The sequence below is a fragment of the Dermochelys coriacea genome, chromosome 18 (assembly GCF_009764565.3).
Source record: "Dermochelys coriacea isolate rDerCor1 chromosome 18, rDerCor1.pri.v4, whole genome shotgun sequence".
NCBI lineage: Eukaryota > Metazoa > Chordata > Testudines > Dermochelyidae > Dermochelys > Dermochelys coriacea.
In genome coordinates this window covers 6475071-6501548 of record NC_050085.1, presented here as the reverse complement: position 1 = coordinate 6501548, position 26478 = coordinate 6475071, and the positions used below count along the sequence as shown (strand labels likewise).

Genomic DNA, 26478 nt, shown 5'->3' with positions numbered 1-26478 from the left:
TTCTTGTCAACTGCTGGAAATGGCCCACCTTGATTATCAGTACAAAAGGTCTCTTCTCTCCTCCTTTCCCCCCCCCATCTCCTGCTGGTAATAGCTCACCTTAAGTGATCACTCTCTTGTTATAGTGTGTATGGTAACACCATTGTTTCATGTTCTCTATGTATATAAATCTCCCCACTGTATTTTTCACTGAATGCATCCGATGAAGTGAGCTGTAGCTCACGAAAGCTTATGCTCCAATAAATGCCTTAATCTCTAAGGTGCCACAAGTACTCCTTTTCTTTTTTCAGTTAGCTGGGTTTGTGGCCGAAGGCTGGAGTCTCGCTTCTGCCAAATGAATCCCACTGCTGGCCCCCATAATCATCACCATCCTTACCTCACGGGGGCCCGAGTTTAATTCCCTGATATCTGAGAAGCTCTTTGAAGATCCTTTGTCTGGCAGGTGCTAGGGAAATGCTAATGATTACTTGGCTGTTGCACTAGGTTTTAATGCCATTGTCCGCCTCTGTGCTAATAGCTGGTTCTATATGGTGTTTCTACAGCCAGAGGAGATCTCTGTGATCATAGCCTGACCTCCTGTAGAACTCGGGCCAGAGAGCTTAATTCCTGTTTGAACTAGGCAAACATCCAGCCTTGATTAAAAATGTTTTAAAAGCTTTGTCGTCATTGTGTTTGCTTTCGGTGCCGTTTGTGTGTTTGTCTCTGTGAAAAGTCCTTGTTTAATGCCACCTGCTGCTGTGAATGACTGAAACAAGGGAGGCACTGGGATATGGGACGCTTTGCAATGAAGGAAACTTGCTGATGGCAAAGCTGAGGCAGCCGTGGGAGTGGAGACTCCAGAGCTGGATTTGAAGTGAAACACCCCTTTGGGCGGGTCTCGGCAAGGCCAGGAGCCCGGCCAAACCAGCATCTCTTGCTACCTTTTCCACATAGACATTAGATCACCTTCCTGCCCGACGGCAGGGGTACGTAGCCTTGCAGCCTTAGTGAATAAAGCCCCGGTGCCCTGATGCTGGGTTGCTAGTCAGGGTCTGGTTGGTATCGCTCATGAGGAGAGCTGACCCAATGGCACGATGATGAATTCCTGGATGTTCTCTTACATCCCAGGGCTATTCTGTTTATGATTCGTCAGGGGTTCGATTTTCATGTCTCTGTCTTGGGGGTTTGTACTGCTGCCCAGCACCGCAGTATCTGAGCACCTCTTATGTAAATTCAATAGTAATAGTGGACTGGGTAATCTCTGGCAGTTCTCCCTTTTCAGGGTGAAAACTGCTTGGAGTAGGGTTGTGGGTTTTGTTTTTTTTGTTTTGGTGGGTTTGGGGTTGGTTTTTAAAAGATTTTATTAATTTCCCTTTTTTAAAGAAGTCAGTGATTCATCTGAAGTTTCTTGCTTGTTCCACGTTTGTTAATACATGCACTGGTGGTGGAGTTGTGGTGCGCCAATCAAATTGCAGATACAGTACCAGGTGTCAGAGTAGCAGCCGTGTTAGTCTGTATTCTCAAAAAGAAAAGGAGGACTTGTGGCACCTTAGAGACTAACAAATTTATCTGAGCATAAGCTTTTGTGAGCTACAGCTCACTTCATCGGATGTGTCTACAGTAAATCAGTTGGGATTGCAGCATGTGGGGTCATACCCAGCTAGCTTTAATCTTCCTGGCTCGATTAACAAAAGCAGCAAAGCTGCTTTAGCACTGACTTCAGCGTACATACCCAGGGTATGCTGCTGTTGGTACTCATGCTAGTTAGATCAACGTGCTACAATCCCCTTTCCAGTTGCGGTGTAGACATACCCTTAGGCAGCCAATTGGATAGTGAAAGTCTTCAAAGCGAACAGTTCTACCCATTTGTGGGCTGTAAACTATTTGGCACAGCTATTCCCTGGTTGCTGTGACTGCTGTCTGCCTCGCATGTTAGCAGCCTCCATGGGGAGCCCCCTTTGGTCACCGTTCCCCTCAGTCAGACCTGTGTGCTTCCCAAGCCCGCTCACATGGCTGGCTCTGGAGGCACAGGCTGAGAATCACTGCTCTAAGCCATTAGCAGAATCCCAAATGCAGCTGTCGGGATCCACCGTGCATCTCCGTGTGCTGGAGCTTTTTCCGATTCTGGGAAAATGGGGAAATACGACCAACCCATCAAGTAACATGGTGTTCCTCTGTTTGCATTCGCAGATAGCAGCAAGTTGCTGGGAAACCAGCCACCTGTCTACGGGACGCTCCTGAACGACCCTGGTAAATCCTGCATGGTACGTAGGAGGATTTTGGGTGGGGAAATGCAAGGAAATTTTCAGAACGGATCATGAAAATATCTGTCAATGGTTATTTGCAAGGTCAAAAATGAGAGGGGGTATTTGCAAGCGGATGGCCAGCAATGGGTTCTCTGTAGGATTAGGGGTACAGCTCTTCGAGGGAGCTGGTTTCAGGCACAGAGGCGTTAATATTTTCCACTGCATTGTGCCATGTAGGGTGTTCAGTAAAGGACTGCATGTGACGTTATGACATAGGCGTTGTGAAAGGAAACATCTGATTGGCTGGTGGGCGGTTCTGATGCTGCGTCTATCTCGGTCCACTCTGCCGGCGCTGCATCGTCAACCCGATCGACCCGATTTATCCAACCTCTTCCCACCATGCCCTGTGGAACATGCCCCGTAGAGGCACATGGTCAGCCACGCTCCACCGGTGTCTTGGGTCCTCACTAACAACACTTGAACAGCCTATTAGCTGAGCGGACGTGAGGCCTGATCTCATGCCCATTGACGTCCATGGCAAGGCTCCCCTTCTCTTCAATGGATACTGGATCTGGCCAGTGGTTTCCAAAACTTGGTTCTGGGATATCTTTGTTTCCCACCAAAGGAGCTTTGCTCTGATTAACCCTGTTTTCAATCCACCAGTGCCAGGAAGTTTAGTGACTTAAGGCTTTTATCAGGAGGGGCTGTATACTTTGCATTCCTTTTTTTTTAATGATGATGATGATGGTTTTTTAAGTGAAACAATATCCCACTAATGATGGAGTGAGCACACCTCTGAGCAACGCACAGCACCAGCCTCCAATCGCCCACTTGTTGAATTTTCAGACCGTTACCTATGTGGTTTGTCCTAGGCTGCCGCTCAGGCTCAAAAGCTGCTCCCCATAAACATCTGCAAAGTGACCTCCTCCTCCCAGCCCACCGGTAAATCTCTCCTTTGCCGTGATGCTTGTGCAAAAGACTTCAGTTAGGCAGCTGGTGTGCAGAGCCCACTGCCTGTCATGCTGACCAATATTGTCTCGTTCTTTCCTTTTACTCCCCTGTTGGTTGAGCTCTATCTAGCTATTGTCTCTTAGATTCATAGACTCATAGATACTAAGGTCAGAAGGGACCATTCTGATCATCTAGTCCGACCTCCTGCACAGCGCAGGCCACAGAATCTCACCCACCGAGTCCTATGAAAAACCTCACTCATGTCTGAGCTATTGAAGTCCTTAAATCATGGTTCAAAGACTTCAAGGAGCAGAGAAGCCTCCCTCAAGTCAACCATGCCCCATGCTACAGAGGAAGACGAAAAACCTCCAGGGCCTCTCCAATCTGCCCTGGAGGAAAATTCCTTCCCGACCCCAAATATGGCAATCAGCTAAACCCTGAGCATATGGGCAAGATTCACCAGCCAGATACTCAGGAAAGAATTTTCTATAGTAACTCAGATCCCATCCATCTAATATCCCATCTCAGGGGATTTGGCCTATTTACCCTGAATATTTAAAGATCAATTACTTACCAAAATCCCATTATCCCATCATACCATCTCCTCCATAAACTTATCGAGTAGAATCTTAAAGCCAGATAGATCTTTTGCCCCCACTGCTTCCCTTGGAAGGCTATTCCAAAACTTCACTCCTCTGATGGTTAAAAACCTTCGTCTGATTTCAAGTCTAAACTTCCTGGTGGCCAGTTTATACCCATTTGTTCTTGTGTCCACATTGGTGCTGAGCTGAAATAATTCCTCTCCCTCTCCTGTATTTATCCCTCTGATATATTTATAGAGAGCAATCATATCTCCCCTCAACCTTCTTTTAGTTAGGCTAAACAAGCCAAGCTCCTTAAGTCTCCTTTCATAAGACCAGTTTTCCATTCCTCGGATCATCCTAGTAGCCCTTCTCTGTACCTGCTCCAGTTTGAATTCATCCTTTTTAAACATGGGAGACCAGAACTGCACACAGTATTCTAGGTGAGGTCTCACCAGTGCCTTGTATAACGGTACTAAAACCTCCTTATCCCTACTGGAAATGCCTCTCCTGATGCATCCCAAAACCGCATTAGCTTTTTTCACAGCCATATCACATTGGCAGCTCATAGTCATCCTATGATCAACCAATACTCCAAGGTCCTTCTCCTCTTTCGTTACTTCTAATTGATGCGTCCCCAACTTATAACTAAAATTCTTGTTATTAATCCCTAAATGCATAACCTTACACTTCTCACTATTAAATTTCATCCTATTACTATCACTCCAGTTTACAAGGTCATCCAGATCCTCCTGTATAATATCCCGATCCTTCTCCGAATTGGCAATACCTCCCAGCTTTGTATCATCTGCAAACTTTATTAGCACACTCCCACTTTTTGTGCCAAGGTCAGTAATAAAAAGATTGGTCCCAAAACCGATCCCTGAGGAACTCCACTGGTAACCTCCCTCCAACCTGACAGTTCGCCTTTCAGTAGGACCCGTTGCAGTCTCCCCTTTAACTAATTCCTTATCCACCTTTTGATGTTCATATTGATCCCCATCTTCTCCAATTTAACTAATAATTCCCCATGTGGCACGGTATCAAATGCCTTACTGAAATCTAGGTAAATTAGATCCACTGCATTTCCTTTATCTCTTGTCTTCTACTTAAACTGTCAGCCCTTTGGAGTAGGGGCAGTCTGTTTGCTCTGTGTTGGTGCAGTGCCTAGCATAGTGGGGTTCTGGTCCGTGACTGGGGTTTCTACATGCTATGGGGGTAGACAATCATATAATAATTAATATATTTCTATTTTAAAGTCTACTGGCCTAGTGTCTCTCATCTTTACCCTGTGATTGCTAGAGCAATTGACCTCTCTCCTATAGGTATATAATTGGAGCAAAAGGTAGGAAGGAAGATTTGATGGTGGATCTCCATCACTTTGAATCTTTAAATGAAAAGTGGACTCTTGCTAAAAGATCTGCTCTAGATCAGCTGGTTATGGGGCTGATGCAGGAATTACTGGTTGAAGTTCTCTGGCCTGGGTTGCACTGAAGGTCAGGCCAGAACAGTGGTTCTCAACCTATTTACCATTGTGGGCCACATCCAATACTACCTGTATGGCCCTAAGGATGTCATATGGGCCACAGCTGTGTGCTGATTGGGCCACGGGTTGAGAGCCACTGGGTTAGAGGATCAGAATGGTCCTTCTGGCCTTGGAACCTGTGCAAATCCCCCATCGTAGGGTAAATCGCTAGAATTGAGAGTACATTGGATGTGAGTTTTTTCCCCATAAACTCTAAGCAACAAGACCCGGGGATCAGTGTTACCCATGTCAAATGAGGCCGTTGTGTGGACTTGGCATGGCTGGCGGGACCCATTAGCTACTCCTTTAGGTGACTCTTGGAACCCAGTGGAATCTTAGAGTCAGACGCGCCTGGACTGGCAGGTTCTAATGTCGGCCGCTGCCCGTTGCTGCCAGCGCCTCTTGCTCTCTACCCTGGATAGCAGTGACTTGGTCTGGACTGACCTCTGAACTCTCCGGCCTGTGCTCTCTTCCCAGGAGGTTAGAGGTTACCAAAGCAGAACATGGCGGATAATCCTTTGCTACGTGTTCTCCGTGCTGACGGCAGGAATCCTGTTGATCGTCTTTCGCTGGAAACCAAGCCTGGAGGTCCGAGCAAAGTGCAGGCCGTGTCGGCTGCGGCAAGCCGACTGGATCATAGTCACAGTGAGTTACTGTGGAGAGGGAGGGAAGACACTGGACTGGGAGTGGGGAGACCAGGGTTCAATTCCTGGCTCTGCCACAGACTCCCTGCATGACCATCTGTAATTTGGTGCTTTTACTCCCACCCTCTGCCTTGCCTAATTCAGTTTATAAATTCTTCAGGGCAGAAGCTCTCATCTAGGGCCTAGTGTGGTAGGGTACTGATCTCTGTGGGAGCTGCAGGTGCCACTGTGAAACATGTTATCAGCCAGTAACCAGAGACTGTGCAAAGCGTAGAAGCAGAGCTCCCACAGCATGAAAAGTTAGGGGGGAAACTGAGGCACAGAGCGACTGAGTGACTTGCCCAAGGTCACACAGAGATTATGTGGCAGAGCAATGACTTGAGCCCTGGACTTATTGTTCCCCTGCAAGCACCCTAAACCCGGGGCCAGCCTTCCTCAAGCACTTGTTTTGAAATTGTATGTTCCAGGACCGGTTTGGGCAGTGCTTCGTTACCCAGGTGCAAACTGAACAGCTCGGCGAGGGCAGGTAAGCGTGACTTTTGGATTCACTCCTTCCTGAGTGTTTGGGTCAGTGCTCAAATGATCCCATTGTGATTTTGCCAAGAGAGCGAGTGATCCCTTAGGGGCTTGCTGTGTGTTCCACTGTGGACTGAAACACAACGAAATGGACGTGAATGGAGGTGTGCAAAACTGAATCCCTTGCAGCTATGCGGCTTTTGTTCCATTTCACGCACCCAGAGTGCTGATTTGCGTTTGGGGTATGAACAAACCCACCATTCCACTGAAACGCAATTAAATCCACAGAATATACAATTGATTTGGACTCCACAGGTATTGGAGTAATGAAGTCACCATCTCTTTGAAAGCCAATCAGCTCTGAAAAATTGGATTGTTTTATTTTATTGTCCTAGCAAGCACCCAGTCACGGACCAGAACTCCATTGTGCAAGGCGCTGTACAAAAATAGTTTCAGATATTAGAGCAGCCCCTGAATCCATCTGAAAGTGTTGTTTTACAATCACATTTTCCTGCTTTTTTTCCTTCTCTCTCCCTTGTTGCTGTGTGAAAGACCCAAACAAACAAAAGAAATGGGTAATACTTTGTGCAAACAAACTGGTAAAATAGTGTTTTTCCCCCCTCTGATCTTTCACTTCTAGTGAGCTTGGGAGTAATAAATAACAATGGTAGGTTTTAAAAAACAAAACAAAACAAAAAAAACCCTTTCAGACAGAAGTGTGATTAAGTTGATGGTTCCACTTAACACCTGCATAGCGTTCTGCATCCCCAGAGCACTTTATAACAGCTAGCGAGGTCTCACCTGTGCAGGAATTGCTCTGGGAAACCCTATAGACCAGGAGTCGGCAACCTTTCAGAAGCAGTGTGCCGAGTCTTCATTTATTCATTCTAATTTAAGGTTTCGCGTGTCAGTGATACATTTTAACGTTTTTAGAAGGTCTCTTTCTATAAGTCTATAATATAGAACTAAACTATTGTATGTAAAGTAAGTAAGGTTTTTAAAATGTTTAAGAAGGTCCATTTAAAATTTAAATTAAAATGCAGAGCCCCCAGACCGGTGGCCAGGACCCGAGCAATGTGAATGCCACTGAAAATCAGTTCATATGCCGCCTTCGGCACGCAGGCCATAGGTTGCCTACCCCAGCTATAGATCATGGATAACCGGAAAAGACCTTAGTTTTCTTTTAGATTACAATTGTTCAACTGTTTATTTCTTAATGGAGTCAGAGCCAGATTAACTCCCCATCCCACGGACTGCCGGCGTGCATCGCTGGTATAAGAGGCACTGCAAGATGGGCTTGAATGTAGTTGCAATTCGAAAGGCTCTTGGAATTCGCTAGGGTTCCCAAAGCCCTTGCATACTGAAGCTCTGTGCTCAGAGTAGCACCTAGAGATGGGGCCTTTATTCGAGAGCAGGGCTTTTTGACATTGCGCTCTTCTTCCCGAGAAGCCTCGAGCATCATCCTGGGGCCAGAGCCGACGATGGGAGAACCAGTGTTGCCATTGGAGTGTTGGACGAAGACGACAGCAGAGACACCGTCCGGCTTCAAAGGAAGGAGGAGGTAATGTCCTCCCTTCTGCTTCCTGTTGGGTCTTGCCCTTGGGGCCATCAGAACCCACTCCTAGAGGGGGCTGAGCTGTGCTGGGCACTCTCCGTCACGTGTTTCTCTCTGTGTTTAGAAAAACGTCGTGCGCTATTATCTCTTTGAAGGGTCACGCTACATCTGGATTGAAAGATGGCAGGCGTACTGCAAGGTCAGGTATGGCAGCCATCCTCTCAGCTGGAAGAATTTTTCCCTTCCATGCTCTACTGAATGTTCTTCTGCACTCTTCTTGCCTGTGACCCTCGGTAACTGTATTTGCACAATAGTAGTATCTGGAGACCCCAGCAGAGATCGGGGCCCATTGTGCTGGTGCTGTAGAGACACCCCAGGTCTGTCTTCACTGCGGAGTTAACTCAGATGAGTACCCTGGGTTGGCCTCGCTTGGGTGTGAGGAGCCAGATGGCAAAGCCCTGCCCGTCCTCACAGGTGTTACGCTCATGCACGTTTGACTGGGGGCACATTGTGGCCATGGTGCTTTTAGCTGTAGTGAGCTGAGCCTCTCTACAATCCTTTCCCAATGAATTGGGAGAACTTGTCTGTCCTTGTGGGCACCCGGGAAATGGTGGGAAGGCACTGGAGAACTGTCAGCGCTTGAGGGATGTAGCCAACGTTGTCAGTGCAAAGCGAGCAGGTTACCTGCCCACATGGAAGTGGCTTTTGATTTCTAACTCGCACTACCAGCCAGGCCAGCTAGCCTGGGACGAAAGCACCACCATACTCGGCTGAGAGGGTTTTGTTTGTGGATGGGAGAGAGGTTGGGGGCAACAACTGAATAAAAAGCCCAAGTTAGCTCTGCAATGAAGACTGACCTGCCCCACCCGCAAGGAACTTACAGGCTGAAGCCCTGATTCTGGAAAACATCTCCAGTCAGGACAGCATCTAAGCCAGTGGTGAGCAACCAAGACTAATCTGATTGCAGGCCACCAGACATTTTGCTGATGTTGACCATTGGAGGCTTGGCCATGGTTCGCCGTTCCAGGCTAATGGGAGCTGCAGGAACGTACAAGCCACAGCTCCCATTGGCCAGGAACTGAGAACCGCGGCCACTGGGAGCTGCGGGGGGCTGAGCCTCCGATGGTCAACATCAGCAAAATGTCTCGCGGCCCACAATCAGATTACCCTGATGGGCTGCATATGGACTGCAGGTTGCCCACCGCTGATCTAAGCACATGCCTAAAGTGTTCTCCTGAATCAGAGCCCAAATAGACAGGCAGATACCGGAGGGTAGAGTGGGATACGCAAACGGGAGCTGGGAAGCTGAGCACAGTGACTAAGTGACTTGCCTGGGACCAGAGCCAAGAATTGAACCTAGATCTTCTGATTGGCACATGCTTCACCACAAGCCCGTCCTCCCTGTCTCTTGGCTGGGCGAATCAGAGAGCTGCCTGCTCTAGAAACTGTCCTCCATTGTGACGTTTTAGTGATCGCCCGGACCAGTCATGGGTTCTGTCACCGCCTGCCCTGTAACTTCAGGGGCTTTTATGCTGTGCAACTTTGGTTCAGAGCCCGGATGCCAGTAGCTGGCCCACAAGCACAAGGTCTCACCCTGGCGTCCACCGGCCTTTGCAGGGTAACACCAGCAGCCCTTCCCTTCCTGAGTCTCCCCAAATCTGCCCTCCCTGAGTTCTTAACCACCAGATGCTGACTTTCCCCTCTGGTACGTCACCCTTAAAGGTGTGAAACCAGCCCCCCAGACACCAGCTGACTTTGGGTCCCACATCCGTGTGGTTTGCCCACCAGAGACCTGCGTGGGGTGAAAATAAACAAAAGGTTTATTGAATAGAAAAGCCACCGATTCAGAGATGAAATTGTGCGAGAGACCCAACCCATACAAGTGACACAGTAAATAAACACAAAGACACAGCCTCAGGCTTTACACTTTCACATCAGAGAAAATTCCTTTTCTCAGGGCTTGTCTACTCTTAAAACTCTGTGGTGGCCCAGCTGCACTGCTGTAGTGCGTCAGTGTGGACACTAATCCATCCCATCGCTGTGGTTAATCCACCTCCCTGAGAAGCAGTTGCTAGGTCAATGGAAGAATTCTTCCTTCGACCTAGTAGTGTCCATAAGGCGACTTTAGGTCAGCTTAACAACACCACTCAGGGGGGTGGATTTTTCACACCTCTGACAGCCATAGGTAAACTGACCTTATTTTCGTGTAGACCAGGCCTAATACAAGTTACCTGTTGCTTTTGAATGATTTCCCAGTGTACCCCCTAGCTTTAGGGGGTTTCCAGTGTTTCATAGATAACTTCAGGATACCAAAGCACAGACACAAACCTGCTTTAAAAAGGGTTCTTCTCCCCCCCTCCCCACCGCCCATGGTGACTCATGGTTTTTCAGTTGTGGGGGAAATTCCCAGGTGTCTCAATGTATGCAGTGTTGTTGTGGTCCTGGGATGTTAGAGAGACAAGGTGGGTGGGTTAATATCTTTGATTGGACTAGCTTCTGTTGGTAAAAGAGAGGAAAGCTTGTGTCTCTTACCAATGAAAGTTGGTTCAACCAAGATATTTACCCACCCACCTTGTCTCTGTTGTCTCAGTGGTTTTCCATTAACTTTAATGGTCCACCGTTGTCTTTACCTGGGCTGAGCAATGGATGGTTACCTGAAGCTGGTTTCGTGTAAACACCTGGCTTGGGTGGTGCCACTCGCTGTCTGATCCGCTCACCTCTCTGCTGTGAGATGGAGTTGAAGTTTCTGAGCACAGTTCTCTTATTCAACACATTTGTAGGGCACAATAACCCTGTTGATTTAACTGCTTATTTGACGGGGCTGGGGGGGTCCTGTTCTCTCCTGGGGGTGCCTGGACCCTCCTTGTCACAGCCACATGTTCATAATTTACAAAGATGAACCAGTTGGAGGTGCCTCTCTTTCCCCCATCTACCCTGGGCTGAGAACCCAGTTGGCCGGACTGGATTCAAACTCTGTTTTGACCCAGCTTGAGGAAACCTGGTTCAGATACTGTTGTGTCTCCATCCAACTAAGCCAGCTAACGGGAGCAGATTCAGTGCCATGTGTGAGGTGAGATCACATCAGTTTGTGTGCTTTTGGATGGGGCTAAAATGACTTGCGTTCATACCCCATATTGAGCATCTGCGCCATCTCCTCACCTGGTTTGGTGATGCCTTAAGCATGGCTTGCACTGGGCAAATAACCTGTTGTTGACAATGGGCGTTAAGAGCAGGTCCCATGTACCAAGGTGGAAAACGGTTTAGCAGCAAGTACCATTAGGATCAAGTTTTCTTCACTGTCCATTGCAGAAAGTGTCCCAGAGACCTAGAGGTGGCTAGTGCACCCCACCCCGCGTGCCTGCCCTGGCAGCCAGATGGTACCCAAGTCCAGTTGTAAGACGAAGGAGGCTGGCAACTCCTAATAACAGAAGATCGCTTTTCCTAGTGTAGATCACCCTTAGCAAATGTCTTGTGGGTGCCACTGCCCTTACCTAGGTCCATCTATTTAGTGGCAGAAGGTTTGGAGGAGAGGGATGATTTGGTTTTGTCTAATGGCGATTGCATGAAATCACCTTGACTCTAGATTGTAATCTCCCTGGAGAAGAAATGATGGTATTTTCCCTCCTATCTGTTTCCATGGGGTCCTGATCCTGGATTGAGGTCTAAAATGGTTATGCTACTGCATAGGTGAAGCCAAGCCTAAGAATAAGCCAACCCTACCAGAACCATGCCTAAGCAGAAAGAAAGTGATTTAATAAGCCAGCACAATGAAGCAGCTTCTTGCATGCAGCTCTGCAATGCTGTGTGCTTATGTAACAGGAAACCCTGATCTGGAGGACAGGGATTCATCCTGGGCCAGCCCCTAGAACTAGCCTGCAAATCTGTAGAGCATTCAGGCTGCCATCTGAAATGTTGAGGCTCCCAGCTGGAGTGTGGAGAGGAAATACACGTGGAAGGATAATTCTTGTTGACTCAAAGCTTTTTTTCCCCCTTTTGTGTCATGTATATTTAACTCAAAGTGGAGTTCTGATCTCGACAGTGACACCAAAAAACTCGGCGAGCCTGTGCTATGCCGGAGGTCAGACTAGCTGATCGAATAGTTCCTTACGGCCTTAAAAATCTTTAAGCTGTACTTTGGTTTGTTTGAAGTCCAAACCATGACATTTTGAAGCCATCGGACTGTGAAATAAGTCTCTGGTGTTACTCCTGAGGCCGGGGGTGAGAGCTCTGGATCTGGGCACAGAAAAGCACATTGCTCCACCTCTCCTGGGAGGCTTTCTGACTGATCCCCTATTGGAACTTTTCATGGTGTGAACTTTCAGAATACATTTTTCCCAAGCTCACATGGGTAGGGCTTGTATAGAGGCTGTTGTGCCCACAAATCGGTTGTGACGACACACCCATCACCCCTTCGCCCTTGTGATTTGAGGTTTCTCGTGATACCTCCTGACGATGAGATGAAAATCCTGAGCCAAGGGGTGCTTTTAAAAGAATAAATTTCTTAATCTGGCTAAAATGATCAGAGAAAAATTAAACCATTTAGTTTTGCCAGACAGATTTTTGTGAGCAGCCAAGCAGGCCTGTTAGCTGTGTTTCTGTGTGAATGCTGGTTCTGGTTTATTTTCTTACTGTAATAGTCTCAGTGTCATCGATTGTGATTGTAGTTAGGTTTTATTGTTATAGGTTCTTGATTGCACCTTCTGTAGTTAAGAATGGAAAAAAGTCCAGCGAAAGGTAGCATAGCCCAGCAGAGAGATCACTAGACTGTGACCAAGGAGTGTCCTGGGTTCTTTGCTGCTTCTTGTTTTTTTTATATACTTTGGTGGAAATTCTTTCACCTTGGATAACTCACTAGTACCAAGAGATTTTGTGGCAACAAAAGACTGCGATTGTTCATCCTCATTTTGAAGTGTCACAATATTTTTCTCATTTATTTCGGCCACAGTTGGAGTACCAGAAGAACTTGCCTTTTGTTTCAGAGTTCCTTCTTTTAGCCACAAATCCATGGTGATTAGGTTTAGTAACAATATTTAGAAATACTGATTTTTGTCAAATTTTGTTTGTCACAAATATTTGTATTTCGAGTGAAGCTAGTTTAGTTGTGCTTATCGCACACACAGTAAAGACCCACTGGTTTGAACGTGTTGAGTGAATATGTTATGTTCAACATGGCGGTTTGAGCATTGGTTTGCTAAACCCAGGGTTGTGAGTTCAATCCTTGAGGGGGCCATTTAGGGATCTGGGGCAAAAATTGGGGATTGGTCCTGCTTTGAGCAGGGGGTTGGACTAGATGATCTCCTGAGGTCCCTTCCAACCCTGATAGTCTATGATTCTATGATTCTATTCCTTCCTCTGCCACTGGCCTGCTGGGCGACCTTGGGCAAATCATTTATTTGTGCTTCAGTTTCCCCATATGTAAAATGGGGTAGTGATTCTGAACTCCTTTGTGCAAAACATATAAATATCTTCAAGCAGAATCTGAGCATGGAAAATATCAGCCCCAAAGGTGAATGTTTCAGAAAAAAGTTCTAAATTTGGTCAAAAGTCAAACTTTAGTGATCAGAACTTCAAAAATATTTGGAACATGGCATGGCCATAGTTCTTTTTGGGTTAGTGTCCTTGCTTGGTTTGGAGACAGGGACGGAGGACTGTCTGCAATTTAGCACAGTTGCAGCCATTTGAAACTGTCCATGGAGCATGCAAGGTAGACTGTTCCTTTTAATCAGTAGATGCACACTAAGAAAGATGCATCTTTGTGCATCTAGCTGAGCATATGCCTCTTGATTCAACAGCTTGGAAATTCTGGTAGTAATCCTCCGATATCTGTTTAAAAAACAAAGCCACACCCACCACTTCGGAGATGAAATGCAAAAAGCTGCCGTTAATGCAACACAAAGGTTGAGTTGGGGGTTCGCAACTTCTGCAGGGTAATGATTCTTCAGAAGACCTTTTCGTTTGGTTACATGGCACATCTGTAGTGTTGGTTTGGGTGGCCTTTTTTAAAACTCCTTTTTCCTGTGTTGAATTAATGTTTTCCTCTCTACAAATACGTAGTATTAAAAATATGCTGCAAGTGCACAGTGCCAGAATTAATGTTGCCAGAGCTGCCTTAGGCCGGAGTGTGAGCTTTCTACTCCCACCGGTGAACAATGTCCTGATTTCTTACGGCTTGACCTTGTAACCTTAATGATGCACTTGTGTTGGCGTTCAGCATTTATAGCTGTAATTCAGCTATATTTACCTGTCCATCTGCTCTGTCAGACCAATTGATTTAAAAATGCATTATTTCAGTTATTGTATTGTTGAGATCTGCTGGTACAGACAAATGTTGAAATTCGGTAAGAATCCTGGCACGTACGTGTGCTGCATAGGTCTATAACATAGAAATGTAGGACTGAAAAGAACCCCGAGCCGCTATCTAGTCCAGCCCCACCCCTCAAACCAGGACCAATATACTTAGATCATCCCTGACAAGTGTTCGTCTAACCTGTTCTTTAAAAGTTCCCTTGATGGGGATTCTGCAGCCTCCCTTGAAAGCCTCTTCAAGAGCTTAACTACCCTTAGAGCTGAAAAGTTTTCCCCACTTTCTAACCTAAGTTTCCTTGGCTGCAGATTAAGCCCATTGCTTTTTGTCCTGATTTCAGTGGACACGAAGAACAATTGGTCACCATCTTCTTTGTAACAGCCCTGGACATATTTGAAGACTGTTCTCAGGTCCCCCATCAGTCATCTTTTCCCAAAGCTAAACCTGCCCAGGTTTTTAGACTTCCCTCAGACGGCGGGTTTTCTAAACCTTCCGATCAGTTTTGTTGCTCTCCTCTGGACTCTCTCCAGTTTGTGTAATACTGTAGATTTCATTGTAGGAGGCAAACAGTGACAGCCATCTCTGCATAACTGATTGGTATGTGATGGCATCAGCTTAGTATTGTTTGAATGGTTAATAAAACTAAGGGACAGGTTTATGTGGTGGGCTCTTTCTTTTAAAATGAGCCCTACCCCTCATTATGCAGGATATTTGAGATAATACCATGTGCCCCTGAGTGCTGGTCGCCTTCACTTCTATCTGTGTACCCTCACCTGGATTTGGCTATTATTGGACGTGTGTAAATCCAGGTGTCTTCTTTTTGATGCATGTATTTGTCAGTGTCTTAGATGATGGCTGGACTTGTGCAGACATCCATCTCTCCCGGTCAGGCCTCAACCACCAAGACCACAGCACCAGGTAAGTACACTATGGCTTTGTTAATGATTGGGGATGGGTCTGGCTGCAGGTCGGGCTGTTTTAGGAGTGGCAAAGCGGATTTTGGCAAGGAAGCGTAAAAACCTTGGTGTGTAGTTAACCTGTGGGACGGGGAGCAGAGCTGTCTCAGATCACTGCAGGATTTTAATCCCTCCATGCCAACAGTCTGTGCCTTGTGCGTTCTGGCTTGCTTTGGCCTTCCTAAAGTCAAATGCAAAGCACGTGAATTTGGAACCTGGCTGATCGGCTTGGAAAGCCCATGCGGGTGTCAGTGTAGTGCAAGGGAAATCTGAATATGGTCACACAAGGGCCCAGGTTTATGCAAAGTCCCATGGACAAGTGTTCACGGCCCCCTCTCAGGTCTTCTCCGAAAGATTTCACCTCCAACAGGACGATGTCCCCAAATGCCCTGCTGGGGCCTGATTCTATCCTCTGTCCACCACCTTCTGAATCACCAGCGCTAGCTTCAGAGGCTTTCCCTCCAGTAGCAAACCAGGCATGACCTATGAGCTTGTGTGACTGAAGAGATCACTGCCTGGCGCAGCCACTTGCCCCGCAGATCAGCTTTTGGGTGACTGATGGCACATGCGAGAACTAGCAGGTGGACTCTGTGCAGTGGTTTTCTGGCAAGGCGGCGCCGTTCTGAGTGTATCTCCTGCTCTCCCAGCATTGTGGACACTGTCTCAGGTAGACCCTGATCCTGCACCATTAATGGTAATGGGGGCTTTCTCGTTGACTTAAATGAGCGCAGGATCCAGCTCTGATTAGCAGCTTTATTGTTACTTGTACGCCCCCCCCCCCCCCCGCCCCAAATGTGCCCAGCCACTTCAGCTGTCAATAGAAAAGCCACTCTTCTTTCCCCAAAGAACGCGCTACCTGCCACCTCGCTACCTGTTGTTAACGAGCAGCAACAAAGCTTGGGTGGGGAGCATGGCGGTTATAACAAATTAGGGGATGAGGCTGTTTATGACTGCAGAGTACAGGCCTTGATGACTGGCTGTAGATACAGATGTGTGTCCGGAGCAGGGCGGGTAGACGTCTAAAATGTTCGTTCAGCTTTAACATCAGGGTTTGTTTTGTTTTTTTTAAATTGTGCAATAACTTGGGTGATGTAAATAAGAATTTCCTAGCTATTATGTGAGGATCACGGTGTTAATTTCACTTGTATCCTAATCTACCCTGAAAGTGGACCCCCCCAGAGGTCAAACGGCTAGTGACCACTCTGTGTGCCCCTTTGCCCAGCCACCAATTGGCATCCATCTTAACAGCTGCCTGACTTATTTCCTGGCGCTATGTATTATGATGGCTCAGGGCCCCATTGTGCTGGGTGCTCCCCAGAGAGGTCAGATTCTCTTCTCACGCCCAAAGAACTTATGACTTAATAACCAACTAGATGCACTCATGTATTTAACAACAGTAGGAGGGGATGGGGGGCCGGGGTTATAGTAAACATCAGGCAGGATCTGTGTGCACAGCTAGCTGGCGTAGAGACTTCCCTAACGGCAGTAGGCTGACTACCCTGTGCTCCGCTTTAAATTTGTACTGCGAGCCGGGGGTGAGATCTGGGCAACGTGTAGCTCGCTTAACAGGAACGTTTGAAATTCCGAGTCTTCACCTAAAACCTCTGGCTTCTGTTCTGTTCTGCACAGGAGAAAGGTCTATGGGCCAAACCTGATTGATGTGCCGGTCAAATCCTACCTCCAGCTGTTGGTGGATGAGGTACAAAGCTACACTGTGTAACATGGCTGTTGCCTTTTGCAGAAGGGAAAGAGCAGCTTTCCCCTACTCAGACCTGGCAGAAAGACTCCTTGTCAGCCAGGTCTAGAGGGACAAGATGGGGCCCTCTGTGCGGCCCCTTGTTAGGGAAAAACCCTGCTAAATATGTGCTAGTGCAGGGGCCTAGTGGCTAGGGCTCTGGACTAGATGTTGCAAGTCCTTCGTTTTATTCCCAGCTCTGCCACTGATCTATGGGTTGACCTTGGGCTAGTTGCTTCCTGTGTCTGTCTTGTGTAGTTAGTCCCTGCCCCAAAGCGCTTACAAACTTCCTTGCTGTGCGTTTTATCCAGCACCTACACAATGGAGTCCTGATCTCAGTTGGGGCCTCTAGGTGCTACTGTAATGCAGTCTTCTTCCTATGTCCTTCCGCCACAATCGGAGGTTTTTCCAGTGTTGGGCACGTTGATATGACCCAGTCTGGAGCCCTGGCAAGATCTCCCTTGGTCCATGGTTCCTCCAGGAGCAGGCCGACCAACAGATGTTCTGTGGTTTGCGTTTCACTGTCTGCGAACCCAGCTCAGCACCTGCCCCGACTCTAATACAGTGACCCGTAATGTGGATTTTCAGAAAAGACCTTTGAAAAACACCTGTTGCTCTTCCCGTATCTCCACTCAGGGGCTGGGCTGGTGTGGATGGGGTGAACTGCGTGGTGGTTCCTCTCCCCTCGCACCGCCTCTCTCAGTTTGTAATGCATTGCCAGGTCAGGTCTTCGCTGTTTTCTTGGAGGACTGGGGAAGTCCCTTTCTGAACTCTGAAGGGGTGGGGATATTGACTCAGGACGACGACCGCTTTAGCAGATGCCGGTTGGCCAGACTTGCTGGGCGTGGGTGAGACGTGAGAGGCGGGGAAGCCAGGCCACAGCAGGTTATGGTTAATGGCAGGCAGGCTGCGGTATCTGCCGCGGACAAGCGAGCGTAACATCTCCTAGCTCAGACGGGGCACGCCCATCAGGAGGCTGCGGGAGATTGCTTGCGCTCCTCAGGATGTGGAGCCCTGTGCTCTGCACCAGCGGGTGAAGAACCAAGGGCCGTGATGTTGCTCTGTCCACCAGCTTTCCCAGCGCTGCCGGTAGCACCCTAATCTCCCTGTCTTTCAACCAGCTGCCACGTGCTGAGTCTGAGAGTTTCTTTGCACACTGATTGCCCTAAAGGCCCCCTGCTTTTTCTCTCTTTCCAGGTGTTGAATCCCTTCTACGTCTTCCAGGTTTTCAGCATCATTTTGTGGCTCTGTGACAATTACCACTACTACGCAGCCTGCATATTCATCATCTCTGCAGTATCTATAGGGCTGTCTCTCTATGAGACCAGAAAGGTGGGTGTCCGGCCTCTTGGGAGGGGAGGGACAAATGGCTGCGTTCTGCTGTCCGCTCTGAATTGCAGGGTTACTCCGGGGATGCTGAGCGACTCCCACTCTGCACCTATGGAACAGAAGAGTGGCCAGACTGGGTCAGACCTCAATGGTCCATCTAGCCCGGTATCCTGTCTTCCGACAGCGAAACAATGCCAGGTGCTTCAGAGGGAATGAACAGGACAGACAATCGAGTGATCCATCCCCTGTCATCCACTCCCAGCTTCTGGCAATCAAAGGCCAGGGACACCCAGAGCATAGGGTTGTGTCCCTGACCACCGTGGCTAAAAAAAATTACTGGCTTGGGGCCAATTTTATTTTATGTGGGACTAAGAGCTCTTGAGAAGTATTCCTTCCATTTTGTCTCCATTCTTCCTGCAGGCTGGCATTCTGCCACATGTGCGCTGCTTGCAAGGGGGTGGTTTGTTTGCATTCCTTGTACAGTTGCAAACCTTTTTCCAATAGCCTTTTCCTAGCCATGAAGACTGGCGAGGGGTGGGATGGAGCAGCAATTATCAGCACACAGCCAAATCGAGCTCTCACGTTTTCAGTCATAGCACAAGTGCATTTAAAGCATGTGGTGGCCTATTGCATCCCCTGGCTCTTGTCCCTGTGGCACTGCCTGGAAATAACCAGCCCTAACAACCCAAGGGTGCTTCTGGGGTTTGTATCCTCCTGGGCGCAGTGCATCGCCGCTCTATAGCGGAGATGCCTTTATTGCATAAAAGGGAAAGGGGATGGGGGAGGGGGTCGAAGAAGGAAGAGGAGAGATGAAGAAACAAGACGAAGATGGTACAGAACAGAGCCAGATCTGGTGGATTCTCCAGCAGTGAAGTCTGGAAATCAGCACTGAAAGATTCGCTCTAGTGCAACCAGAAGTTATGGGCTTGATGCAGGCATCACAGGGCCTGTGGAGGACTAGATTGTCCCTCCTGGCCTTAACGTCTATGAATCGGGGGGGTGGGAGATGGTTCCCGCTGCCGTCACGTAGTGCCTTTCCATTCTGGACTAGTCCCCGTGAAGTGCGGGTGTAAAGCCCTCCCTGCCCTGCTAGCGGATAGTTCTGTTTGATTCCTTGCAGCAAAGCATAACGCTGCGGAACATGGTGAAGATGGCCATCAGCGTGAGAGTGCACCGAGCCGCTGGAGGTGAGCAGCAGCAGCAGTAGGTTGTAATTCTCCACTGCCGTATGAAAGGCAGGCAGATGCCACGTGCTTCTGCACCATCAGCGCTGAGGTAAACGGGCCTTTGTTGGCAGAGCTACAAGGGGAAGATCACGCCGTGCCTGTCATGCCATTGTCCTTGCTCTGAGCAGCCGGGTCAGTTGAGATGGCGAGGGGGTGAGGGTAGCCTGGACCGGATGCTTCACCTGTTGCAAAACAAAAAGGCTGCTGGCTACACTCTTAGGCCCTGATCCTGGAAATGTATGTATGCTTGGTCCTATGAGCACTTCCAGTAACTTCAGTGGGGATGGTTGAAGTATTAAGATCCTTGCTCCTAAGATGAAATTCACCCATGCACAAGGTCCATGTGCCACTCCAGTCTCCCTGAAGCCTTTCAAATAGGATTCAAGTGGTGCACCAGCCTTGTGCTGGCTGCACAGCTGTGAACTTCCCCCCGTCAGGCCTTGCACTCCCCCTGAGCTATTGACATAGTGAAATCTCGCGTATAAACTGCCAGGCTTGGTGAGGGTTAAGGCATTCTGAAAAAGTGTTAGGTGTAAGGACTCTGTTAGATTTAAATCGGATAGAACACACAATTTGCTCCCCTGTGATTATGAAGGCAGTGTGATCTGGTGGCTAGAGTACAGGACTGGGACTCAGGAGACCGGGGCTCTATTCCCTGCTCTGCCACTCACCTGCTGGGCTTGTGCCTCAGTTTCCCCATCTGTAAAATGGGGATGGTGGTATTTTGTAAAGCACTTTGATTATAGAGCTTCAGCATTCCAATGAAAACAGCATTTGGGATTTTAACTTTTCCTTCCAGTGGCCCCAAGGTTGTGAACGTTTAAGGAGGCTCCATTCATGTGAGGAAAGCCATGCACAGGTCTGCAGGATCAGGGCTTGTATGTCTGTAGTGCACATGGAAACGCCCTTGGCAAGGAGAAGGAGAACATATGAGTTTATCTTCATTGCCCAAAAGGAAGCAAATGGCAGAAAGTAACACCATATAACTAGTGAAAGGAAAATCCAGCTTTTGAAATGCTTTTCATTCTAGCAAGCTAGGTGCTGTTGGTTATTATTATGTAGTATCGAGCGCTTTTCCATCAATAGATCTCAAAGTCCTTTACAAAGGAGGCCAGGATCCTGATTCCTGTTTTACAGATGGGGAAACTGAGGATGGGGCAGTGCAGTGAGTTGCCCAAGGTCACCTAGCAAGCTAGAGACAAAGCCAGGAATAGAAGCCAGGTCTCCTGAGTCCAAGTGCAGCGCTCTAGCCACTAAGGCAGGCTGCACCAGGCTTTGTAAAACCTCTAACACAACATCTAAACTTGGAACCTAGGCAGGTCGTTGCTCTGCCCCTTTCTAACATGAAAAACGTACCTGCTGTTTAAGAAATGTTGCATACGAGTTCTCTTGAAAACCAGCCCAGTTGAGCAGCTTAATCATGCTCCGTTAGGCAGAATTTTTGACGACTGCCTCTCCATTGAACTCCAGTAAGCCGCCTTATTAGTTCAAATTAAATTTTCTTAGCAGATAAAAGGCTGGATTCTTTTTTTTTTCCTTTTACTAAGCAGCTGTTTGCCTGGGGTCTCGTACCCTGTGATCACAAGATTAAAGTTAAAAGGTTAAAAATGACATGAGACTTAAAGAACCGATTCCCGCCAGCCCCTGCTGACTTGTCTTTTTGTATCTAATCTTTGGAAGGTTCTCTCTCTCACGCTGGCTGGCGGGGATTTAGTTTCGCTATCTACCCACCGTGGGATGGCATCTCCTGCTGTGTGTGCCTATCAATGCAATGCTAACATGATATAAAATAATTGAGCAGCCGCTCAGAGCACAGATATTAAATGCACCACAGCACATCCTTTTAAGCCTTTAAAGTGGTGATTATGAACCAGTTAGCTCCAATTTCAGCCTTGATCCAAGGCAGAGCGATCTGCGCAAGTTCTTTAGTGGGGATTTGGACTTTAATGCATTAATGATTTAAATGGAGGCTGATCCATGGCTTTAAGGCAGTGGCTTTCAACCTAGGGGTACGCAGAGGTCTTCCAGGGGGTACGTGAACTCGTCTAGATATTTGCCTAGTTTTACAACAGGCTACATGAAAAACATTAGCAAAGTCAATATAGACTAAAATTTCCTACGGACAGTGACTTGTTTATACTGCTGTATATATACAGTATTTATATTCCGGTTGATTTATTTTATAATTATATGGTAAAAATGAGAGAGTCCGCAATTGTTCAGTATTATGTCTGATTTTGTCAGCAAGTTGTTTTTAAGTGAGGTGAAACTTGGGGGTACGCAATACAAATCAGCCTCCTGCAAGGGGTACAGTACGCTGGAAAAGTTGAGATTCACTGCTTTAAAGCACCGTAGGGAAGAGTTGGAGGACCGAATCTAGGAGGGCTTATCCCCTTGGTGTATGCCAGGAGTGGTATTGCCATGCTGTCCCGCAATGAGCTGAGGAGGAAGGTACAGGACACACCCACCCACATACACCCAAAGTGTATTGTTGCTGCGGTGATAGTTGCTCGTGATACGTGGCATGTTGCGTTTCCTTGGTCCCAGTCCAAGGCCCTGGGTTCTGGTCCCTGCTCCGCTGCTGACCTGCTGCGTGATCTGGGGGGAGCCCCTTCCCTAGGCTTCTGGGTCCCCGCTCTGTAAACCGGGGGCAGTGCTATTTAACACCTTTGGAAGCCGCTGCGAGATCTGCCGGTACCAAGCACCACGTGCCTGCTTGTTGCAGTGGAAGGAGTCTGAGTGCGCTGTGGCTTGCCTGCCTTTGCAGAGGAGACGGCGGTGAGCTCTCTGGACCTGGTGCCGGGCGACTGCATCAGTCTCCCCTCCGATGGGTTCGTCGTCCCTTGCGACGCTGCACTGCTAACCGGCGAGTGCATGGTCAACGAGAGCATGCTGACAGGTGAGCAGGGGCGGGAGCGCGAGAGAGGTAGGTGGTGGGATGCAGAGATCTCTGCTTACCCGGACCTGGCTGTCCCCCTCCTGCCATTAGCAGTGCACCCAAGGAATCGGAGCTCAGCTGTCTGCCTGACCCTGTGTTCCCTGATGCCGGCAGGACGGGCTGTGAGCGCCACAGCTCCACTCATAGCAGTGAAGCCGCAGAAGGGCAAGCTAGTCACTCGATTGTATACCCGGGGCCTGGGCAGGCTTGTCCACCCCACGCTGCCAAGGCTTCGCTGCTATTCCTATTGGAGCCAGCTAGATCAAAGCTAGTTCACGCAAGTCTACACGGGCTACGCTCACACCTCTGAGTGCAGTGTAGACGTACCCTAAGCCTCTTTTGGGATGAGAGGGGGAAGTTCTTCAGTGACCCCTTCTGGCCATCCATTGGAATGGCAGGGACTGGCTCCACAAGGAGACTTGGTCCCGGGGTTAGGGCAATAGTCTGGGATTGGGGAGATCTGTGATCAATTGTGGACTTCCTGGGTGACCTTGAGCAAGTCCATTAAGGCCAGAATTTTACAGGTATTTAGGCACACAAAGATGCAGATAGGCGCCTAGTTTGTGCCCAGCTCCCACTGATTTCAGTGCTTGATTTCAATGCGTGTTTGACACCCAGGTGTTCTTGAAGATGCCTCTATGCACATGTCGGCATCTTTCGGAACCTAAACATCAGTGTCTCAGTTCCTGGTCTGTGCAATGAGGATGATAGCCCTGCCCTGCCACACAGGGGCACTGGGAGGATAAATCTACTTGTAAAAGATTGTGAGCTGCTCGGATACTCCAGGAATGGGGCCCAGATCAGAACACGCAGCCCTCTGTGGTTGGAAGGGTGGATCCGTCCAGCAAGGGGGCTTTTGAAGGGTGTGTTGGGGAAACTAAGAGCATTGATGGTGGATCCTGAAGGATTCCCCACCTGCCCTTTTTCTCCCCCAACCCCACTCCTGCGTGGCGAGAACTCAAACACTGGCTGAATATGAAGGCATGTTTGTACAAATCTGTCTGTCCATAACCTCACTCTCTGGCTGATTTTCTCCTGTAGGGGAGAGTGTCCCAGTGATGAAGACGCCTTTACCCAGTGGACCCCAAGCTGCCAACATGATCTATTCCCCCGAGGAGCACAAACGGCACACGTTGTTCTGCGGGACTCAGGTTCTCCAAGCCAAAACCTACGTGGGCAAGGAGGTCCTGGCTGTGGTGACACGCACAGGTAGCTGCATCGGGGAGCAAACCCAGAGCCCCCCGGTCCTTAGTTCCCATCTGTACCGTGCCCAAGGCCAAGACTACAACAGGGTTAAAAAAAGAACTAGATAAGTTCTTGGAGGTTAGGTCCATTTAATGGCAATTAGCCAAGATGGGCAGGGATGGTGTCTCTAACCTCTGTTTGCCAGAAGTTAGGAGTGGATGACGGGGGATGGATCCCTTGATGATTCCCTGTTCTGTTCATTCCCTCTGGGGCACCTGGCCTTGGCCACTGTCGGAAGACAGGATACGGGGTAGATGGACTGTTGGTCTAACCCAATATGGCTGTTCTTATGTTCAAGTAGCATTCCTCCCTGGATATGACACATGGGGCTGGTTCTGTTTTATCCTGGCCAGATAAGAATTCTCCTTCCGTCCAGATACACCTGTACTAGCGACTTCACTGTTTGGTTTAGCCCTGGTCCATTGAACAGAATGTTCTTAGAAGCCAAATTAAAGTGTATTGTCCCATTGGCTAGCCTGGCACCATGGCAGAGCCATTCTCCTGCTGGAACCTGTAACGTTCCTACGCTGCTGGCTACTCCTTGTTCTCTGTAGTTAGCCTGTTACCCCCTAGCGTTCTCTGCCATGCCCTCCTTGGGACCCTCCTGCACTGCAGGGAGAGTGTGTGGAGTGTAACGTGGATGCTGACCCTGCTCTCTCATGGCTCAGAGCGCCAACCGGGCAGCATTTTCACAATGTGTTTCACTGGCCAGCGCCTACAGCCTTGGAGATTCAGATTCCCACCCGTGCTGCTGGGGATTCCCTGCCCCCCAGAGCGAGTGCAGCCGGAGAACACTGAGCTCTGCAGAAAGGGGAAGGAAAATCTTCTCTCCTCCTGTCTTTCAGGGCAAGTGAAAAACCAGCTAACCTGGGCGGATGCACCCATGTGCATAGGCGCTTAGGGGATCCCCTTCACACAGCAGAAGAACTGTGGTTACGGCCTATCAGTGTTGTTGCAGCCAGGCTCATGAGCAAGGGTTGAGAGATGCTACATCTCTACAGTCAGGAGCTCTGAGCTGATCGTATGGATGGGTGTGGACAGAAACCCTGCTTTTGAATTCAGTGTTTCAGCTGTGTTGCAAGAGCCTCTCTGCTCTGAGATGAGCTGTTATGTCAGAGGGAATCGCAGGAATTGCAACAGATGAGCTGTTATGTCAAAGGGAATCACAGGGCGGCGGCTTCAGTTCTTCCAAAGTTCTATGGCTTTTAATGGCCACAATTCACAATGCGAGATTCCAAGTCCCGTAAGCATCTCTTTTCCTTGCCTTCTGTCTCCCGCAGGGTTCTGTACAGCCAAAGGGGACCTGATCAGCTCTATCCTCTACCCCAAGCCTTTGAGCTTCAGATTCTACAGGGATGCAGTGAAGTTTGTCCTCTTCCTTGCAGTTCTGGGTACGTCTGAAAGCGAGCGGCCTTGCAAGCAGCAGTCGTCTGGTGCTGAGTGTCTTATTAACTGATGAATCCACTTTACAGCCATCCCTTCTCTCTCTTGCAGCTCTTATCGGAACCACATACAGCACTGTGATTTTGATTAAAAACCAGGTAAGTTGCCAGTGATGGGGAAATCTCTCTCCTCTCAGCCCTCTCCCTTCTGCGCCCCTCCTTTGATTTGGATCCAGGGCTTCGATCAGGAATGGTCCAGACGAGTTTGGCTCTGTTACAGACGCTGGCATGGGAGAAACCCTAGGCATTGCTCTGCCTCCAGTTTTCTCTAACGGCCAGCTCTGCAGACTCCACCCAGGATCTGATCTGGGTTCCTTCTGGCTCTCTCATCCCTCCTAGTAACAAACGGCCTGCAGATGAGTTGGCTGACATAGAATAAACCCCCCAGTTCAACTTTCCTGGGCCCTGTGGGGCTAATGGCAGACACAGCTTGTCTTTATTGAGGAAGGAAGCAGAGGCAAGATGTTAAATTTAGAGACCGCAGGCGGGAGACCTGCAGAAATGCCTAGGTGCAAATCATCAGGTATTTGATCATCATTAGGGGGCTTGACAAAGCCCTGGCTGGAATGTTTTAGCTGATGTTAGTCCTGCTTTGAGCAGGGAGTTGGACTAGATGACCTCCTGAGATCCCTTCCAACCCTGATATTCTGTGATCTCATTGCACGAGCAATCCATATGCTTGCGAAAATGCCGGGGCAAATCATGCTCCCCAAAAAGGGAGCTGTGGCTTCTGAAAACCTGTATCACATTCTAAGTTGTTTTTCCTTTCTGCTCTGTCTGGAGTTGTCAGGGGCATGGCAAGCTTGTGTGTGTCTCTGATAAAGAAAGATCTGGGAAATCCCAGGTGCTCTCAAACCCAGGTGAAGGCTGCTGGTGAAGAGCTGGTTTAGCTTTATTAAATACACCCGTGCAGGGTGTTGTGGGTGTTTGTGCTCCATGGTCCATCTGCTCCCATTGCTGCTCAGATGACCCGCGGATCTGGGTGCTGCACTGTGGGCTAGTGTGTCCTGCAGAGCCCCCATTCCTGAAGATCCTAGACCCAATTTAAGCTGAGCTCTCGTGTTCTCTCTCTCCTCCCCCACCTCCACCCCCATTCCTGGCTGTCGCACATGGACAGGTTCCTCTCCGGCAAATAATCATCCATGCGCTGGATATCATCACAGTCATCGTGCCCCCGGCCCTCCCTGCTGCGATGACCGTGGGCACAATCTATGCCCAGAACAGGCTGAAGAAACACAGCATCTTCTGCATCAGCCCTCCCCGGATCAACCTCTGCGGGAAAATCCACCTGGTCTGCTTTGATAAG

The 26478-nt window shown here is 48.7% G+C and overlaps 1 protein-coding gene across 2 annotated transcripts in view; it reads left to right on the top strand.

Moving 5' to 3' along the window:
* Positions 1-26478, top strand: part of ATP13A2 (ATPase cation transporting 13A2) — a 77408-nt gene that overhangs the window by 24650 nt on the left and 26280 nt on the right. For both annotated transcript variants that reach the window (XM_038376684.2, XM_038376685.2), the window contains exons 2-15: positions 2170-2243; positions 5760-5927; positions 6394-6452; positions 7892-8003; positions 8122-8201; positions 15142-15219; positions 16887-16956; positions 18190-18324; positions 19442-19508; positions 22315-22446; positions 23527-23694; positions 25011-25121; positions 25225-25271; positions 26290-26478. In XM_038376684.2, coding sequence (XP_038232612.1) covers positions 2170-2243; positions 5760-5927; positions 6394-6452; positions 7892-8003; positions 8122-8201; positions 15142-15219; positions 16887-16956; positions 18190-18324; positions 19442-19508; positions 22315-22446; positions 23527-23694; positions 25011-25121; positions 25225-25271; positions 26290-26478 — 1490 coding nt within the window. The remainder of the gene's footprint in view (positions 1-2169; positions 2244-5759; positions 5928-6393; positions 6453-7891; positions 8004-8121; positions 8202-15141; positions 15220-16886; positions 16957-18189; positions 18325-19441; positions 19509-22314; positions 22447-23526; positions 23695-25010; positions 25122-25224; positions 25272-26289) is intronic.